Below are 15,170 nucleotides of genomic sequence, written 5' to 3'. Positions count from 1 at the left end.
CAGTTCTTCACGTGACACTGTGTACCAGATGCTACTAGCTGCTTAATCAATAGTTATTCATTTCTTCTTCCATGTGAACATTTACTCCAGTTCTGTTTACGCCAACAATGTACCCATTTAAAAATATCCAAATGCCCAGAACTCCTTGTACCTATGGAGAGCCAAAGTTCTAGTAAAGGATATAAGAGGGAGTGTGCATTAACAACATTTTCTAGTTTCCGTATCTGATGTTTTAATATCTGGCACCTTGGACTAAGGAAGGACTACCCCAAGGGTTATCAGATTCTTAAGAGACAGTAAATGACTCACCTGCAAGTATACATTTCATATGCAAACTAACCAGCTTAAGACCTGTACCCACAATTGTGGCTTCACCTGGCTCTTATGCTCTGCTAATCACCCCAGGACTAGGCATCAGACAACTAGGGAGAGACCGTGCAACCCAGAGTTCCCATAAAAATTATTCAAATTAGACTATCCTGTACCTGCTTACCTTGCCCATTCATTCCTGAGAAAACTGTAAGAAAGGCTTTCCTGCAGTCCCCCTAGCTCTCTCTGCCTTCTGCCTATCACCAACCTCATGTGGCCCTGCTGTGGCATGGTGTGCCTTTCTTTCTCTTGAGAACTGTGAGTCATAAATTACCCTTTCAGTGGCAGTCAGTTATCTCCTGGTCTGTGGCGTCACCATTCCTGAACAAAACAACAAAATCTCCATTTTAAAACAGTGGAGCTTCTGGAAAGATTATTGTCTTCAAGGTAACAAGACAGGCTCGACTGGCGTGGACCTTTTTTTGCCCTCTGCCTTTCTCTTTTCTTTCTGCTTAAATGGGACACTTCAAGGTACAACAACCATTGGACTGTAGGCATGAACCACGTGCAAAGAATGACCAAGGAGGAACACAGAAGAGCCCATTCCTTGCGTATCTGCACCAGCCCTGGACTGACTGCCCGAGAGATTCTCTTACAAAAGAAAAATCAATTTGATTAAGTTGCTGTTTGTCACATCTCAGTTACTTGCAGCCAAAAGCAATTATGATTAATATCCTGTACTTCAACAATACTGGACATCTAATAACAAACTCATTTATGTTCAGCCAGTCAGAGAAGGAAAATTAGAAAGCAGAGAAGCTAACCAAATCTGAGCATTCAAGCACAAGAATATTTTTTAGTATTAAAAAATACTGCACAGCAGACAGCAGGAGCTAAAGCACAGGCGGGCTAACGGGTAATACTGAAGTCACTCCTATCCTTTGTTAACAACAGCTAAAATGCCAATTCTTCTTCAGACACTACAGAACAAATCATTTTTACTTGAATTCTTCATACTGTTTCTTGAATGGGGACAGGGCTCTGTCTTTTGTACTGATACAATGTGGATGCCTTCTCTTTGATTTTCTAGTTCTGAATTGAATGTTTCCTGATAAGGACAAGTCCTTTCTCCTTGTCTTCATGTCTCATTTTTAAGACATGAAGTTTGTGCTAGAAGAAAAGATAAAATATAAAAACATAAAAGAACTGTTTGTGATTTGACAAATATTCATTTTTGACATTTACTGAAGTCAAACAAAATGAAGATTTCTTACACTACTAGCAGAAATGCTAGGATGTTTTGACTCAAGGTCTCTGACCTATTTGTTTATTATTTCCAAAATTCTAAAAATAAAAAAACTTGAATAAAATAAAAGCAGAAAAGCTACTGGACCCCAAAATAGACCAGTCGTTATCTTTCATTTCATTTTTGCCTATATATATTTGCTAAAAACCCAACAACAGTCCATTTTTCTTAAAATGTTTTCCTAGAGAAATTTCTAAGTATCACAGGCAGGAATAATATATCTCATAAATACAATATCCCCATGTAGCCTGGCTCCTATAAACATAAGAACAGAAAAGAAGCAAGATTTGTTTTTTTAATATAAATTACAATAAGACACCAAAGGCTAAGATAATAAAAATTTTCTTGCACAATACTTTGTAACTTACTGTGCTTTCATACAAGATTATCTAGTTTGCTCTATTAACAATAGACAAATAAAAAATAGACAAATTCAAACTTCTGCAGTAGAGAAAAATAAAAAAAAAATCTGGTAGAGATTTAAGCCTGTATGATGAGAAAATGCATAAACCTAAAGAAGCATAGGTTCTACTTTAGGCATAATTTGCATAAAACGTCTTCCTCAATCTTTTGTATGTATATGTGGCAAGTACATAAACTCTAAAATTAAAACCCAAATTAAATAGAGACTGGTTGTTGACAAACCATAAAATTTTCTTATCTAGAGTGCTTCCCAGTTACCAGGTCCAAGACACCCTCCCCAGAGCTCAATCCACCTTGAGACTCTGTCACAACGTTAGCTAAGTCGATCTTATTCCTCAACAGAGCAAAAGTTAGTTGACACAAGGTGTTTAATATTATTGTACTTAGAATGTACCAAAGTTCATTTTCTGATATTAACAAAGGATAAGTTTGAGAAACAAATTTGATCTTTGCCAGGCGATATCTAGACAAGAGCCCAGTAAATTCTCTTTAAAAGGTTATTAAAACATTAGATATGAAATGGTCTTTGAAACTTCTGAAATACTTTCCCATAAGACTAATGGTATAACAGTAGTTAGGTTATCAGGTTGCCTCGCAAACGTCTATTTAATCCACAATCCTGGTGAAATACGGATCACTTAGATTTTAAAAAGTAAAATGCAATACTTTCTGAGCTACTAATTCAAGATTGCTGAATCGTTAGCCAATTGGATAAAACTGGGCTGACATGACCCCTCTGAAATTTCAACTCACTCAACCTGCCTGCCTTGCAATGCTACTTATGAAGTGAATCCCAGACAAATGTGAGAACATCATCCTCACCATTGATATGACTGAGGCAACATAATGAGTAAGCAGGGGTTAGGAAGATGAAACTGAGTTTAAATCTCCACTTGAGACTTCAATTAATTAAAGTTTTTGAATAGTCATTTAATTCAGTTCAGCAAACATTTCTTAAAGACTTACTCTGTGCCAAGCATTCATAGTGCGTCTAGAAGTGGTTTTCAACTCTGATTTCAAAACAGAATCATCTTCAGAGCTTTTAAAAATACAGATATCCAAATACTACCTACAGAATCAAATTACCAGTGGAAGGAACACAAAGGTACAGAAACATGTGAGAAGATGGCATAGTCAGGCTGAATAGTACATGGGAGATAATTTAGAGAGATTGATTTAGAAATAAATCAATATATGTAAAATATGCATGAACATTATGTACATATGAAAAGTAATACACTATGTACCTATTAGAATGGCCAAAACCCAAAACACTGAGAACACCAAATGCTGGTAAAGTTGTGGAACAAGAGGAAGTCATTCATGGGGATACAAAATGGTACAGCCACATTGACAGACAGTTGGCAGCTTTTACAAAACGAAACACACTCAACATGTGGTCCAGCAATTGAGCTCCTTGGTATTTCCCCAAATGAACTGAAAACCTTTGTCTACACAAAAACTTGCATGTGGCTGGTTGTAACAGCTTTATTCGTAATTGCCACAACTCAGAAGTAACCAAGAGATCCTGCAGCAGGTAAATGAATAAACTGTGGAACATTCAGCCACTGCGATATTACGCATCAGTAAAAAGCCATGAGAAGACATGGAGGAACCTTAAATACCACTAGTAAGTGAAAAAAGCCAGGCTTAAAAAGTCTATACATGCATACTGTATAATTCCAACTATATGATATTCTGGAAAAGGTAAATTTTGGAGACAGTAAAATTTCTAGGGCACCTGGGTGTCTCAGTTAAGCGCCCGACTTCAGCTCAGGTCATGATCTCACAGTTTGTGGGTTCAAGCCCCACGTCAGGCTCTGTGCTGACAGCTAGCTCAGAGCCTGGAGCCTGCTTCTGATTCTGTGTCTCCCTCTCTCTCTGACCCTCCCCTGCTCGCTCTGTCTTTCTCTGTCTCTCAAAAATAAAAACATTTTTAAAAGTTTTTAAAACTTTTTCCATAGTTGCCAGGGGTTGGGAAAGGAGGAAACAACAGAAAGAACATCGAGGATTTTTAGGACAGTGAAACTATTCTGTATGATTCTATAATATCTGATACGTGTCATTATACATTTGTGGAAACCCACAGAATGCGCACCAAGAGTGAAATTTAGTGTTAAACTGTGGACTTTGGATGATAATGACAAGTCAATACAGGTTCACTGAATATACCCCTGTGGTGCAAGATATCAATAGTGAAGTAAGGTGGAGTGAGGAACAGAGGTATATGAAAACTATCTGTATTTTGCACTCAATTCTCCCATTGACTGCTCAAAAAAAGAAAGCCTATTTTAAAGAAGAAAAATAAATACTGTAAAAGCAAAGTCCGTAAGAGTTAAAAGGGGATGAGTGATGTGATGTGATTATCCCACAAGCCTGGTCAGCATTTATCCAATCATCCAATAGGTCACACACTTTCTGTCTTGGAGCCCGGAAATCACATCCACTTAGGCTGAAGGGCCTTTCCTTCTCTTCCACCCACTCTCCACCTACCAAACTTCTAACTGTTCTGACACTCCAAAGTCAACTCAGTGTCACTGGGTCAGGAAGCCTTCCCTAACCCCTCATCTTAACTGTGGGTTCCTTTCTATACCTCTCTGTATCATGTAACATCCTCTTCTCTTTGGCTCATAATATGAAACAAAAATTTTAATTAACATGACCTTTCAGAAGTTGGAGGTTATATCTTAAAAATCCAGATTTCTTACTACTCTTTTTTCCCCCCCCAGATTTCTTACTAATCTTGAAAATAACCATAGGACACTATTACCAGGTGGGCACTGGGGTGAAGAGAGGGGACCACATCACAGGTCATTTTTCTTGTGGCCTTCCCAACACTGAGGCAGCTGTCATCTATGACACTGCTGTGATTTATTTACCATCATCCTGTGTTGTTTTTCCTACACCCTCCCACTTCACTCACTCAGGTGCCTGCCTGGTTCCAGTCCCCATCTGAAGTTGCAAATGCTGTTTCTCTGACTTGCTTGTTTCTCTGACTCTCATACTTAGGCAACTGTGAGTTTCTTGAGAGTAATGACTTGTTTCTCTTTCATCCCTCCATTCAGACCACAAAATATATTCAACTATTTTCTGAATTTACTAAATTATTAGTCAATGAGATAGGAAAAATGCTAACATTCAATCCATCGTGAATGTTGCTCTGAAAGCTTTAGCTGTTGGTAGCACTGCTTCTTTGTTACGCTTAAATTCACCTGAAAATTCTATATCCTTTTCACATCTAAGTTACAAGTAGGCTCTTTTTGAGGGTTGGGAGAATGACAAGTAGAGACACAGAAAAGGAAGAGATCACGTACTTTGAAGGCTCACTATGTGCTAGGCACTGTACTAGACTAAAAGTTAAGGTGTGGGGTGGAGGGGGGAGACGGATGGGGGCAGATACCCAGGAACTAGGAGTGCTTGGCACATGCCTAGGGACCAGGTAGGACCAGGTTCCTGTAAAAGGCAGGAACAATACAGGGTTGCCAAGCCAAGGAGTGGTTGCTGACTAGTTTGTATAAACTTTGTAGGACACTTTCAGCATTCTTAGAACTGGGGAACTGATGTCAGGGAAGGTCTATACTAGAGCCCATGACCATCCCCACCCACAACTGAGGGCCTCTTCTCTTTTCAATTAAAGCAGCCGATTATACCTGCCTTTAAGAAGACTCACTAGATGGCTGGCGTTGCCCTATTTCCTTGGAGGAAAGCGACCAGAAAGGAATGCGTCATATAATCCCCATCAAAACAGAAAAAGGAAAATTTGAATCAGAAACAGTGGTTTTCATTTAAGAGTATAATCAACTTTTAAAAAAAAAGAGTATATAATCAGTTTTAATTAAAGAAAAACCATAAAGCAAATAATTTGGCCTGAAGGTACTCTTGCTTGAGATGCTGTACTGTAAAACCTTCTCTAAAATTAAATTTTTTTTCTTAAGATAAATATAGGTTCACATATAGGTGGAAGATATAACACAAAGATCTCTAGTACCATATCCCCAGTTTCCCCCAGCGGTAACATCTTGTAACACTGTAGTACAGTATCACAACTGGATACTAATATTGATACAGTCAAGACACAAAATATTTCCACCACCACACAAATCCCTCTTGTTGCTGTGTGATAACCATACCAATCTCCTCCTGCTCCCCTCTCCATTTTAACTCCGGGCAACCACTAAACTGTTCTCCAAGTTTACAATTTTGTAATTTCAATAATGTTATGTAAATGAATTCATATAATACGTAACCTCTGGGATTGGCTTTTTTAAGCCAGGATAATTCCATGAAGATTCATCCTGGTGTAAAACCTTTAATTGATGTAGACCATAAAATACAATTACAACTTAGTACTAAGTAACCAAAGACCTTGAGTTCACTGATGACTCCCACTAAAGCAAACAACACAAAAACATTAAATGTCACTGTACTGTTATCTAAAAGTGTTCTGTATAAATGACCTCCTGACACTGTAAAGTCAAAGACATTCTCATCAACTTGTTTCACCACCAAGCTCATTTTACACGTTGGTATTAAAAACCTTTATGCTTGTGTGGCCATGAAGGTTTGTGAAACTTGTCTTGGGCCAATTATTCTTCCTAAAAGGCTAATAGGTTTTTTGTTTGTTTACATTTCACATTTTACAACTTAAAAACCATCCTTAGTGCATGGCTCCATACAAAGACAGACTGGATTTGGACCCAGGGCCATAGTTTGCCCACGCCTGGATAAGATTAAAATAATGATCATACAAGTCCGTGCTTATTATGGACAACACTAGAAAACGTTTGTAAACTGATTAAAGTTTTACTGAAAAACGTGCTGCTCCCCAACTTCTAAAATCCAGGGGACGCCTGAAACCGGGCTTCAGGAGACAGCCTGGACCTCGCACGGCTCTCCGGGTCCGGCCGAGCCCCCTGCCACACTTACTCGCAGCAGCGGCCCGCGGCCGATCACCGTCTCCCCGGGCGCCAGCACCACCCGGGGGCCGCCGTCCAGCGGCTGCAGCTCGAAGCCCCCGGACATGGCGGCGAAGACTACACCCCTTGGCAAGGAGACGGTCCCCGCAGCCGTTTCCGCCTTCCATGGACACTCGCGGGACCTAGGCAGGCCCTCGGAAAAACGCAGGGGGAGGGGGAGCACAGGCTCCGCTCCGGTGCGTCCAGGCCTGGCGCAGCAGGAGCTCTGGCGCCGCGTCTCGAGCCCCGCCTCTCCTCTCCGGCCGCAGACGCGCGCCGGGATTCCTCCGACACTCCGCCTCAAAATTATTTTTTAAAAGCCCCGGCTTAACCCCCTCCACCACCCTTTCTCACCGCCCACCCGTCATGGAGGACGCCGGGCCTTGTAGTCCGTGGCGCCCTCCTTCTCCTCTCTTGCTGAGTTGAGAGGCCCAGATAAAACTACCACTCCCAAAAGGCAATGCGCGCTCCTCTCTACGCCTGTGCGAAATTCGAGGCAGCAAGGCGGGACTACAGTGGGCGGAACTGGAGGGAGTATGGCGAAGGATTCGAATTCCAAAGGATTTAATTCGCCGGAGAAGCGACCGCGGCACTGGAGGTAGGAGGGTTTTCCATTCCCGCTGACGTCTGGACGGCGCAGCCTCAGCTCAGCCCCCTGGAGCTGCGGTGACAGTCGGTGCTGACGGTTGTTATAGTCACGTATTTGTCATTGCTCTGTGTTCTTTCGACTGGAGCAGCTGCAGACTGCGGGAGATCCTCAAGGAGGGCGGCTCAGATGGGATGTGGAGTCATTCTTTCCCACCTGCGGGGTCGGTGTGAGCAGCCTCCCGATCCCTCCCTTCCTGTGACACCTGAAAGGGGGGGCGACCTCTTCCCTAACTGGAGAGGTAATTGATCAAAGTTTGGTCCATAAAGAAGAAGAGGCAGTAGAGGGATAGTTTTACAAGTTACCAGGCAAAACTGGACTTAGAAGATGCCTAGCAGGAGTTTAGGAACCTCCCCAAGACACACACACCCCCAACTGTTTAATTCAAAAACTCGTTTGCCTCCTGGGAAAAAAAAACTGTAACTAGAGGACATATTTTATTCCCCCAGTGAGATTCTGGGAGAAGTAACAAATGTTTAAATGCAACAGTAACGTTCTTCTAATATGAGATTTATTTTTTTTTTCTTTCAGAAATATAGTAGTTTGGCTTTGGTTTGTACTGATGTTGAGAGACATGAGTTCCTGGCAAAAATTTGCTCTTGACTCATGAACTTGTTTCTATCAGTTTGGTTTCTTACTTCCCCCAAAATTCGAGAAGTTCTCTGTTGAACAACAGACATTAAAATTCTAACCACCGTAGCTAATTTGGATCATAAACAACCAAATGAATGGGAGCAACCGTGGCCTTGACAAGTCCAGAAACATAGGTGAGTAGCATGTCTAGAAAGGGAAATCATTAGCTGAGTTAAAAATGAAGTATTTAGGAAACCCTTCTTCCTGCACTGTAACCCACCCCCCATTACAAAAGGAAGTGCAACATGGAATATACTGATTTTGAGTAATCTGAGCTGTCTTGACATGCAAAAATAGCTCCATGCTTTCAACTGATTTTGGAAGCATAGGCCATGCACCCTAGGGAAATTAGCTGAAACTGGACTTTCAGTCTGTAATTATATGCTATACCTAACTGAATTATAAACATTGTTTATAATTGCTGGTTACTGTTGCTTTATGGCCTCAATGACTACTGTTCTTAGTTCATAATTATTCATGTAGGATAGCTTCAAGAGGCCATTTGTAAAACACTGATCTTATAACTGAATTGAATATTTGAGACTTTGTGTCACTATAACCTGGACTTTAACCTCTTGTCTATTTCAGATAGTATTTATGACAGCTGTGAGCACCTACCCATTAGATACAAGTAGATAACAACTATCATACAAACTACAAAAGTCCATCGGTATGGTTAAGTCACAAATTATAGATGAAGAACTTAATGACAAGACATCAATTCCCACAGAAAAGTATTTAGTAGTTTAAGAGAATTGAATCATACACATTTTCAAAAGTATTTTCAGCAAATGCTTGGAATCAAATATGTTCCCACAATGGTTTTTTCTACTACTAAACTCAAATTATAGTCTGTGGGGAATCATTTCTCTTTTTTAGATAATGTTCTTTGGGAGCAGAAACATGAATGTTTAGAAACAAACACATTTACAAAAAAAAATTAAAAAGAAGGGAAGTAACGAATTGAGTGCCTCCCATGTACAATTTAGATGAAGCAAAATGGTACACATTATCCCTGTTAATCCTTGTAAGAACCATAGTAAAGGAGCATCATTGGCCCCATTTTACAGATTGAAGAACTCAAGTCAAGAAAGTTAACTTTCTTTAAATCGTACTCAGAAAATATCTGGCTCAGAATAGGTTCTATAGTCTGAGCTGAAGAGACTGAGCATGTTTAAACTTTGCCTTTTAGGTTACATATGTGGATAATTTGCTAAAACATCAAGCTATGCAGAAAAACCCCAAGAGGAACAATAATTCAAGAGTTTCTGGCATAAAACTGAATTCTGTGGATGCTGAGAAGGAAAAAAAAGAGAGTCAGAATAATTTTGTTGAACTGCTACCTCCAGAAGTCACTTTAAAAATTTTCAGTCAGTTGGACATCCGGAGCTTGTGCAGGGCTTCCATAACATGCAGGAGCTGGAATTACACAGTAAGAAATAGTGACTACTTGTGGAAACCTCACTGCTTGACCCTAAGAGCTGTGTGCCAAAGAGAAGTAGACGACGATCTAGAGAGTGGATATTCCTGGAGAGTAAGTTTAGTCTTTGAAGTCTGCAGTGTTCTTAACAATATGGTGATAGGTTTGAGCCAACTCTGCCTTCTGCAGGGAGGAGGTAGGATTTCATATACAGGGTGTGCTGGCTTTTGGCCTTGAAGTCAGTTAGCTTTTCCTATAAGCCGCACCATCCCATCCATCCTTTTATGTTTTTTTTAAATACTAAATTCAGGCATATTCCTCTGTTAGCTACTTCATTCTACCTTCTCCAAAACTCACAGCAAACTCTGTGGCTCACTCTGTACGTATACACATGTACGTACAGCCATACCCGCACCCACACACGTACGCTCACCCAAATGTATTAGTCTATGTGTATATCGATGTAAATATTTAATCTTCTTTTCAGCCCTGTCATTCAGCTTCTCTAGTTTTAAACCAACTCACTGACCAGCCACCTATTCCGTTTTCTGACGATGATGATTTACCTCTTGCAGGTAATACTACTGAGGAACTACCAGAAGAGTAAAGTGAAACATGAATGGCTAAGTGGCAGGTACAGCAACGTATGTTCTCCTCTTAGCCTACCCGAGAAAATCATGTACCCAATGGATGTGGATACATGGGGGGAAATTCTAGAGGCAGAACTGGAAAGATAAGCTGATAAATTACAAGCCCATCTTGTACCTTTGAGAGTTTAAAACTAAAATGACTCTTAGGTGCGCTTAACATTCAAAAGAAAATAATGTAAAAGTCCACCTTTGTTTTTATTCTGCACTTTCATGAAAATTCTGGCTTCACTGTAATGTGGGAAAATCATATGTTATTTATGTAAGAAATACTATACTGATAGAGTGATTTCAAAATGTATTGCTTCATGTATTTATATTAGTGTATTGCAGTGCTTTAGTGACAAGAGAGTTTGAGTGGTATTTTCTGCCTAGTGGTAATTTAAAAATTCAGGAAACCATATGAAGAAACTGATTAGTGATTCATTAAATAGTAGAAATACCTAGGCTCCTAACTAGGAATAAACATAATTAGGAAGACTACCTAAATGAAATTAATAACAACATGTTGAAATATATAATAAATTTATATTTTGATAACTTTGAAATGTGCATTTCAGTGGAATCCGATTGAATTGTCAAACATTGAGCCCATTTTAAAATGTGCTAACCTTGTGGTTTAGTTTAAAATTAATCTGACTGGAAGGCTAAAGCTTGTGAGACTAAGTAAGATTCCGCTTACTCGCCTGCAGACCTGGAACTGCTCTCAGGGACAGCCCTCAGAACTGCCACAGTGGCTTTCTTGGTAAAGGCCTTCTAACAGTCTTACGGCACCATCTAGTGGACTCCTTGTAGATAATCAAGGCGGAGGACTTTGGTTCTTTTTGTTTTCCCCACATTTAAAAGAAAAGAAAATGTAAAAAAAAAAAAAAAGAAGAAGAAGAAGAAGGAGGAAAATAAATGTATTATTTTCGAGACCTCTATATACCTGACTTGTTTAAATTTATAGCTTTCCGGGAATCTTTAACTTTTGTTCTCTTTTTCTTAAAAGTAGATGGTATAGTACTCGCTATACCAGATTGTTCATTCTGAATCTGTGGTCAGAACCATAGTAAAAAGTGTCTATGAAGTATTTAGTCAGTATAGCATTTTCTCTTAAATTGTGCTCTTTAGCACAAAAAATAAGAATCCAGGAAACCAGTATTTAACAAATAGGCATGATACTGGAAAGATGCCTCACTGTGTGCAGATTCCTTGTATTGGATCAAGCAGATGAGGATCTATCTGTTGGAAGGAACCTTGAAGATCAGGCAGCTTTCTCTAGGACTAGGTTACAGTCCCTTTTAAAGGAATACCTTTCAGCCACCATTAACTCTCTTCTTGGCAAACCCTTGTAAAACTTACCCTCTGGACCTAGAAACCATTCCTAGATTATACCATTCTGGATTAAGTGGCCCTTGTTAAGTAAGGTTCCCATAGTTCTTTGTACATACCATTCTCAAAGCTGTCTGCTACATTAAACTGTCAGTCTTATTCGCCTGCCCCGCCCCCATTCCTCACTTTGGACTACGAGAATCTTTTTTTTTTTTTAAGTTTGTTTATTTTGAGAGAGAGACAATCCGAAGCAGGCCCCATGCTGTCACCTCAGAGCCAAACATGGGGCTCTATCTCATGAACCATGAGATCATGACCTGAGCAGAATCAAGAGTCAGATCCTCAAATGACTGAGCCACCCAGTCGCCCCAGGACTGTGAGCTTCTTAAAGGCAGGGACCATTTATTTATTTATGTGTTCTCAAAACCTGGAATATAGTAGCTTTTCCCTAATGATTTGTTAAATTATTTCTATATTATTTATTTTAATGCTACCCAGAATGTATAATAAAAATAATTTACTATATCATTAGTGGACAAAACTGTATTGAAATGCAATGTAAACCCATAAAATAGATGGGATGCTTACAATTAATGCTAACATATGAATAATTGTTTTAATGTTTTCAAAAGCTATTAGGGAGAAACAAGGAAATAGAAATGTATTGTTTAATGTTTTTGAATAAACACTTGAAAAAAAACCTAACCCAGAAGTATCATTTATTGTAATTATTGGGTCACCCCAATAAGTTTTAAGTATTACGTTGCAAGCTATATGAATAATCTTTAGTTCCTTTTAGTACTGTAACATTAAAATAATTTTTTATATAAAAGCTATAAGCTATGATCACAGTCTACATGGAAAGTCTGGGAACTTAATGATAAATTTTATGGAATGGGCTTAGAATGAACTGTACATTTATCAGACCAAGCCATTAGCATCTGAGAACATGAGTGGGTGGAGTAAAATGGAGAGAAGACTGCTCTTACTCATAGGTAAAATGTTATATATACACAGTTTGTAAAAGAGGCAAGATTATTGGGATTATTGAGGAGTTTCTAGTGTTGTTTAGTGTTAAGTCAGTTCAAGATCTAATATACATTTTTTTAATTTAGAAATTTTTGTTTAGCTGCTTCTAGTTCATAACCCAATCTTAAGCCAGGACATAATCATCAATAAAAATCAATAGGAATATAGACTTTAGGGTTTAGAATACTCAAGTATATAAAAGCCTGATTTGAAAAATATACCCCTAATGACTTTAATTTCATCTTTGCTTTGACTTCATATATTATCTTCTCTCCAAAACTTCTTGGTTAGCCCAGTCATTCTTTAATAGGATATTTTTTAGTCTCCAAGTATTTGTTACCTTTCCAAATTTTTTCTTGTGGTTGATTTCAAGTTTCATAGCTTTGTGGTCTGAAAATATGCACAGTATGATCTCAGTCTTTTTGTATTTGTTGAGGGCTGATTTGTGTACCAGTATGTGATCTATTCTGGAGAATGTTTCATATGCACTGGAGAAGAATGTGTATTCTGCTGCTTTAGGATGAAATGTTCTGAATTATTAAGTCCATCTGGTCCAGTGTGTCATTCAAAGCCATTGTTTCCTTGTTGATTTTCTGTTTAGATGATCTGTCCATTGCGGTGAGATGTTGAAATCCCCTGCTATTATGGTACTATTATCAATGAGTTTCTTTATGATTGTGATTCATTGATTTATATATTTGGGTGTTGCCACATTTGCAGCATAAATGTCTACATTTGTTAGGTGTTCTTGGTGGATAGACCCCTTAATTATGATATAATTCCCTTCTTCATCTCTTGTTACAGTCTTTATTTTAAAGTCTAGATTATCTGATATAAGTATGGCCATTCCAGCTTTCTTTTGCCAACGATTTAGCACGATAGGTAGTTCTCCATCCCCTTTCAATCGGAAGGGTCTTTAGGTCTAAAGTGGGTCTCTTATAAATGGCATATAGATGGATCTTGTTTTCTTATCCATTCTGTTACCATTTGTCTTTTGATTGGAGCATTTAGTCCATTGACATTTTGAGTATTGAAAGATATGAATTTATTGCCATTATGTTTCTTGTAGAGTTAGAGTTTCTGGTGGTGGTCTCTGGTCCTTTCTAATCTTTGTTGCTTTTGGTCATTTTCTTTTTTTGTTTTTTCACCCCTCAGAGAATCCCCCTTAAAATTTCTTGCAGGGCTGGTTTAGTGGTCACAAACTCCTTTAATTTTTGTTTGGGAAATTTTTAATCTCTCCTTCTATTTTGAATGATAGCCTTGTTGGATAAAGAATTCTTGGCTGCATATTTTTCTGATGCAGCACTTTGAATATATCCTGCCAGTTTTCTGACCTGCAAAGTTTCTGTGGATAGGTCTGCTGCAAGCCTAATCTGTCTTCCCTTGTAGGTTAAGGACTTTTTTTTCCCATGCTGCTTTTATGATTCTTTCCTTGTCTGAACATTTTGTGAATTTGACTATGATATGCCTTGTTGATGGTCAGTTTTTGTTGAATCTAATGGGAGTCCTCTGTGCTTCCTAGATTTTGATGTCTGTGTCTTTCCTCAGGTCAGGAAAATTTTCCACTGTGATTTGCTCACATAACCCTTTTCCCCCCTTTTCTCTCTCTTCATTTTCTGGAATCCCTATGATTCTGATGTTTTTTCTTTTTAATGAGTTACTGATTTCTCTAATTCTTAAATCATGTTCTTTTGCCTTAGGTTCTCTCTTTTTTTTCTGCTTCATTATTCTCCATAAGTTTGTCTTCTCTATCATTGTTTCACTGGTCTGCGTTATGCATCCTTGCTGCCACGGCATCGATTCGAGACTACAGCTCAGTTATAGCATTCCTTATTTTATCCTGACTAGCTTTTACTTCTTTTATCTCCACAGAAAGAGGTTATATTTTCAACCCAGCTAGTATTCCTATTATCATGATTGTAAATTCTGGTTCAGACATCTTGCTTGTATCTGTGTTGATTAAGTCCCTGGTTGTCATTTCTCCTTGCTCTTTCTTTTGGGGTGAATTCCTTCATTTTGTCATTTTGAAGGAAGAAAATTAAGTAATAAGATTAAAAAATTAAATTAAAAACAACACACACACACACACACACACACACAAATCAAATAAATGATGCTAATAAACCTTAAGTGTGTTTTGGTTGGGTGTTGAAAGGAGCTTGACAGAGTAGAGAAAAAAAAGGGAAAAAGAAAAAGGAAAAGAAAAAAGGAAACCATTTGAAAACTTGAAAAAATGAATACAATGAAATAGAATAAAATGAAATGATGAAAGTAAAATAGAATTTGAAAAATTTACCAAAAAGTAAAAAGTATAGCAGAAAAATTAAAGAAAAACATTTTTAATAAAAATTGAAAATAAAAATAAATCTTTTCTGTATTCAAGAAAAAGAAAAGAAATGAGAAAAAACGAAAATTGAATAGATGGACCAGCAAACAGACTGAAATACAATTAAAATTACATTGTTTTCCCCTAGAAGTCAAACTATGA

At 38.4% G+C, this 15,170-nt stretch overlaps 2 protein-coding genes across 10 annotated transcripts in view; one reads left to right on the top strand and one right to left on the bottom strand.

Moving 5' to 3' along the window:
* The window catches only part of APLF (aprataxin and PNKP like factor), an 80,183-nt gene extending 73,005 nt beyond the window's left edge, over window positions 1-7,178 (bottom strand). The window contains exon 1 of one of the 5 annotated variants that reach the window (XM_029936246.1): window positions 6,965-7,178. In XM_029936246.1, the coding sequence (XP_029792106.1) occupies window positions 6,965-7,060 (96 nt within the window). In that variant the 5' untranslated portion in view covers window positions 7,061-7,178. The remainder of the gene's footprint in view (window positions 1-6,964) is intronic. The other 4 variants (XM_029936244.1, XM_029936245.1, XM_029936248.1 and 1 more) reach the window with 4 other exon arrangements.
* A 323-nt stretch (window positions 7,179-7,501) lies between these two features.
* The window catches only part of FBXO48 (F-box protein 48), a 51,296-nt gene continuing 43,627 nt past the window's right edge, over window positions 7,502-15,170 (top strand). The window contains exons 1-4 of one of the 5 annotated variants that reach the window (XM_029937504.1): window positions 7,502-7,591; window positions 8,171-8,406; window positions 9,465-9,806; window positions 10,268-10,326. In XM_029937504.1, coding sequence (XP_029793364.1) covers window positions 9,501-9,806; window positions 10,268-10,326 — 365 coding nt within the window. In that variant the 5' untranslated portion in view covers window positions 7,502-7,591; window positions 8,171-8,406; window positions 9,465-9,500. Of the gene's footprint in view, window positions 7,592-7,715; window positions 7,809-8,170; window positions 8,407-8,921; window positions 9,807-10,267; window positions 11,216-15,170 lie in introns of those variants that run through there. The other 4 variants (XM_029937500.1, XM_029937501.1, XM_029937503.1 and 1 more) reach the window with 4 other exon arrangements.

This window comes from Suricata suricatta, chromosome 4 (assembly GCF_006229205.1).
Source record: "Suricata suricatta isolate VVHF042 chromosome 4, meerkat_22Aug2017_6uvM2_HiC, whole genome shotgun sequence".
Taxonomy (NCBI): Eukaryota; Metazoa; Chordata; class Mammalia; order Carnivora; family Herpestidae; genus Suricata; species Suricata suricatta.
This window is presented reverse-complemented; position numbering and strand designations above follow the sequence as displayed.